General features: G+C 33.3%; 1 protein-coding gene across 1 annotated transcript; it reads left to right on the forward strand.

The window, feature by feature from the left end:
- The first annotated feature begins 1,522 nt into the window (after nucleotides 1–1,522).
- On the forward strand, nucleotides 1,523–2,559 carry LOC132314184 (uncharacterized). The gene is made up of 3 exons (XM_059813079.1): nucleotides 1,523–1,689; nucleotides 1,771–1,840; nucleotides 1,882–2,559. The coding sequence occupies exons 1-3, from the start codon at nucleotides 1,523–1,525 to the stop codon at nucleotides 2,557–2,559; spliced, it is 915 nt and encodes a 304-aa protein (XP_059669062.1).
- Nucleotides 2,560–4,807: the final 2,248 nt, after the last annotated feature.

Consider the following 4,807-nt stretch of genomic DNA (forward strand, 5'->3'; position numbering starts at 1 on the left):
ACAACATTCTTCCCTCAATCCGATAAACTTTTCTGGTCACTCTTGATCCACTAAGGCTTTCCCAAAGCTTTACTTTCTGGAATCTATAAACCATCCTCTTCAATGGGTAACCAACGGGCCGGTGACCTAGCGGTATCAGCCTCTTACTTCCCAAAGGGAGGTCAGGGTTCAAGTCTCAGAAGAGATAAGTGTGTGTGAGTACCAACTAGAAAAAAAAAAATGTCTTGGTGAGTAGGACCTATAAGAGTTGGTAAGAATAAACTTTCACAACAAAATACCAAATTGTTGTCGTAGTACCATTCATAATGCAAATCTTGAAATTTCTTTCGTGATGTATATCGCTACTCATATTAATTTGGCCTATGAGAGGGAGCCACGTATCATTCAAGATCAATTTTATTCAAAGTGTTGGTATTAGAGAAAAAAATGAAGAACTATAAAGAATAGAAATTCTTAAGTGTGTAAACTATAACGTGAAAATTCATGTAATAATATTTTTTAAATTAAATTAGGAGTTTTAAAGTGTATATAAATAATAGAAATTCTATACACTTTGTATAGGAGTGTGTATATATATATATATATATATATATATATTTCTTTATTTATTTCTGGATAACATTTGACCTTTGTTGTGATAAGTAATTATGCTAACAACATTTAGATTAATAGGGACTTCAAATATCACTAACATTGATAAGTATTATGGTAGTTTTCCAAAGATGAGAATAAGACACGCTATAAATGTATATTTGCACTTACAATGGAGAGAAATATAGTATGTTAGAGCAAGAGGTGTGGGCAACCCAAGTTATCTATCTACTTTTTAAAAAGTAGAGTGCCACGTAAGCTAAAAAGTAATGATGTGGTACTCTATTTTTTTTTAATCCATATGTTTCATGGTGTGGAACCCAATTATCTCATTATCTATTTATTATTTTATTATTATTTTATTAATTTAATTTAAAAATAAAATAAAAAATTTGAATTTGAATTTTATAATTTTTTGTCTTCTTCTCAACGGCTATATTTCAATTTTTATATAAACCACTCATTCTATCTTCTTTCCATTATGAAATCCACTTCTTTGCATTCTCAAGTCTATTATTTGTTCTTTCAATTTCTATATAAACCACTCATTCTATCTTTTTTCAATTCTATCTTCTTTCAATTATCAAGTTTACTTCTTTGCATTCTCAAGCCCATTCTCTATTCTTTGAGTCTTCATATTTCTTAAAAAAAAAAAAAAAATGGCTTCATCGTTACGAGATATACCCGTCTCTGAGTCTATTTCTCCATTGAATTCGTCAGATTTAGATGGGGAAGATATTTTTGAAATCTATTGAAAAAGAATGAACGATGTAAGCAGATTATTATCGCTTGATAGGGTGCGGGCATTCTTTCAACCTCGTAAGAGAAAGTATATTAAACGCAATCGAGAGGAGGCAGCACAGCGGCTATTCCGAGATTCTTTGCTGAAAATCCGATTTATCCACCAAACATATTTCGCAGAAGGTTTCGGATGCGACGAGAGTTGTTTCTTCACATTTTGAACGGTGTTACAACATATGACGAATGGTTCATCCAGAAACCCGATGCCCTCGATCGTATGGGGTTCACTCCTATCCAGAAGATGACTGCTGCAATCTGTATACTTGCATATGGAATTTCAGCTGATCTTTGTGACGAGTATATAAAGATTGCTGAGCGCATTGCGATCGAAAGCTTGAAAAGGTTTGTGATGCTATAATTGCTGTGTATGCGGAGCAGTACCAACGCTCACCAAATGCAGACGACATTACACGTTTACTTCGAGAAGGGGAAGAGAGAGGTTTTCCAGGTATGCTTGGCCCTATAGATTATATGCATTGGGAATAGAAGAACTGCCCCACAGCATGGCATGGCACGCACACGGGAAGAAGCCATAAACCTACCCTCATATTGGAGGCTGTTGCATCGAAAAATCTGTGGATCTGGCATGCTTTCTTTGGTATGGCTGGTTCACACAATGATTTGAATGTTCTCGATCATTCCCCAGTATTCAAGAGCATGATCAATGGTTCAATGCCTCCAGTTAATTACGTGGTGAATGGGCATCGGCGTACAATAGGGTATTACCTATCTGATGGTATATATCTTAAGTGGGCAACTTTGATGCAGACCATCCTGCACCCAACAACAGTCAAAGAGAAATTATTTGCTAACAAACAAGAAACTGTTAGGAAAGATGTAGAACGGGCGTTCGGCGTGTTGCAGATAAGGTGGGCTATAACGCATCAACCGGTACTTTATTGGAATACAGAAGATCTAAACAATATAATGAGAACGTGCATCATATTACACAATATAATCATTGAAGACGAGGGCGAACACATTTTGCAATGGACACCTCCGACAGATGACCCAATTTCCCTTCCACATTACGTTCGAAACCCATCAATGTTGGCGGCACACATTTCCTCTCGCCTAAGTAGGATTCGCAATAGATCAGACAATGCCGATCTTAGGAGAGATCTCATGGAACATTTATGGAATCAATTTGGTAATGAAGATGTTTAAATTTGTTGTAGTAGAATAAAATGTAATTTTCATATTGCTGATGAATAAACAATATTTTAAAAATTTCTTACTTCAATTAGATTTGTTAAGAAATTTAAAGAAATTATGATTTAAAGAAATATCCATTACATATATAAATAAAAATTACATTAGCTTCCCACAGATAGAGAAAGAAAATTACATTACATTAACTTCCTACAGATAGAAAAAGAAAATTACATTACATTAGCTTCCCAAACTACCCCTTTTACTAAAACGTCCATAAATTTCATTTTGTTGATCAATTTTATTACCGTTCGAATTTAATGGAACGTTTGGAAGTAACCGTTTTATTTTTACTACCGTTGCTGCTTTTGCTTTTTTCCTTTCCGTCAAAGTGATTAAACAAAGTAAAAAACAAATAGAATGTTCTCCAAAGGGTACTCTATCTGCGGACAAAAGGATAGACAATGGCTGTAGGTCCCACAAGACAGGTACTCCATTTCTCTCACCATACCATCGACTTCTCTCTCCTAACCGACACAAATATACTCTAAATAGAGTACCACTCCGTTGCTCTTAGAATCTCTATCTACTGTTTTTTTATAGGGTCGAATCAACCAAAACTTTCAATAGGTGTCGGTGCATTTTGAGGGAGGAAAGAACATCAATTTTAGAATAGGTGTTCGTTTGTTTTTTGCTTTACAAAAGAGGCATAGGTACCTTTTCAATGATTAATGGTAATATTGACTTAAGCAAAAGCTAAGATTGTTTGCAAGGAATGACAAACAACTTCGGATTCATAAAATTAAGAGATAAATTTGTAGAGAAAATTTGATATTGTATTAATAATTAAATAGATCATTCTGCTTTCTACACTACAAAGACAATTGGTTTAAAGATGTGCTAGTATTTAAATAAGCAGCTGGTATAATTTGACCGAAAAACTGCATAATTTTTTAAAGGAAGAATCGCTTGTTTTTTTTTTTTTTTTTTTAATTTTAATGAAAATAACTGATTTTAAAGAGGTGTTATAGGCAACTGGTTTAAAGAAAGAGTTGCTTCTTCTTCTTCTTCTTCTTCTTCTTTTATTTATTTATTTATTTATTTTTAATAACTTTTTAAATGTATATAAATATTATAAATAGAATACACTTTTATAAGGAAATTTAGATATATATAAGTGGTGGAATTACTCAAAAGTAAGATATTTAACAAAAATTAATGTGCTTATTGGTCTAAACAATATATATATATATATATATATAGAGGAAGTGATATTTACAATGAGGGGTGTAAACATTAAAACAGTACAGACCCAGCAAATGGAAGCCCATAACAAGAATCCCAAAACAAAGTCCTCAGACTTATACATTAGTAACATTAGCAAATTTTTACAATGAGCTAAACTCCAAAGATTAAAACAGGGTAGACCCAGCAAAAGGAATCACAAAACAAAGCCCAAAGACACATACATATTACTAAGACTAATGGAGCTTGATTACTGCTCCTTCCCGGCCACCTCTGCGACCACCAGACTGATTTTGTGGGTGATCACCGCCATCACCATATTCTCTTTCTTACCGGAATGAGAGATGACATGCATTGCTAACTGTTGTTACTGTTTTGGGTTCACTATCTTTTGGGCTGCCTATTGTTGGGCTACTTGTTGGGCCAAACTACATTCTTATACACATTTACAATATTGCTTAAAGGTTTCTCTCACTTAAAATAGGACACAACAAAGAGCAAGGTAGAGAGAGAAAGAGCAGTGGCTTATTAGTATTATAAGGGTGAGTTTGTCCGAATCGGATCCAAATAGAAAAATAAATTTAAATTTTTGAATAAATAGATAAGTGTCTATTTGGTACTGTTGGTATTAGAAACAAACTCCATTCTTAATCCGGTGTCACGCTAAGAGAGTTATATTTTTTATATACAAAATTTGATAATTCCTTAAATTGCCCCCACCGAACTTTTTAAAAAAATCACAAAAAGCTTTGAAAAAACTATCAAAATTCAAAAAGCCCCTCATTTTCCAACTCATTTGTCCAACAAAATTTTAAAAATTCAAAACCACGTCTTTTCCTCTTTCAATGGATCCCACAAAATTTTTAAGAATCAAAATTTTAAAAAGACCCCTCTTTAACTATTTACTTTTTTAGTTCAAAATTTCTTACCACATTATTATTTAGATTTTTGACTCTGCCACCGAAATAGAGAGAGAGAGAAATAATAGTGATGTAGAGAGGGACAAAATTTGGGTGTC

This window comes from Cornus florida, unplaced genomic scaffold (genome assembly GCF_030987335.1).
Source record: "Cornus florida cultivar Cherokee Brave unplaced genomic scaffold, ASM3098733v1 CherokeeBrave_3.0.0_Hap2_Chr06, whole genome shotgun sequence".
Lineage (NCBI taxonomy): Eukaryota > Viridiplantae > Streptophyta > Magnoliopsida > Cornales > Cornaceae > Cornus > Cornus florida.

Bases quoted from the DNA above. Each gene is read 5' to 3' on its own strand.
- LOC132314184 (XM_059813079.1), top strand. From the start codon at position 1,523: ATGCGACGAGAGTTGTTTCTTCACATTTTGAACGGTGTTACAACATAT. The intron at 1,690-1,770 runs GTATATAAAGAT...TATGCGGAGCAG, and splicing joins TCAGCTGATCTTTGTGACGA to TACCAACGCTCACCAAATGC. The intron at 1,841-1,881 runs GTATGCTTGGCC...TGGGAATAGAAG, and splicing joins GGAAGAGAGAGGTTTTCCAG to AACTGCCCCACAGCATGGCA.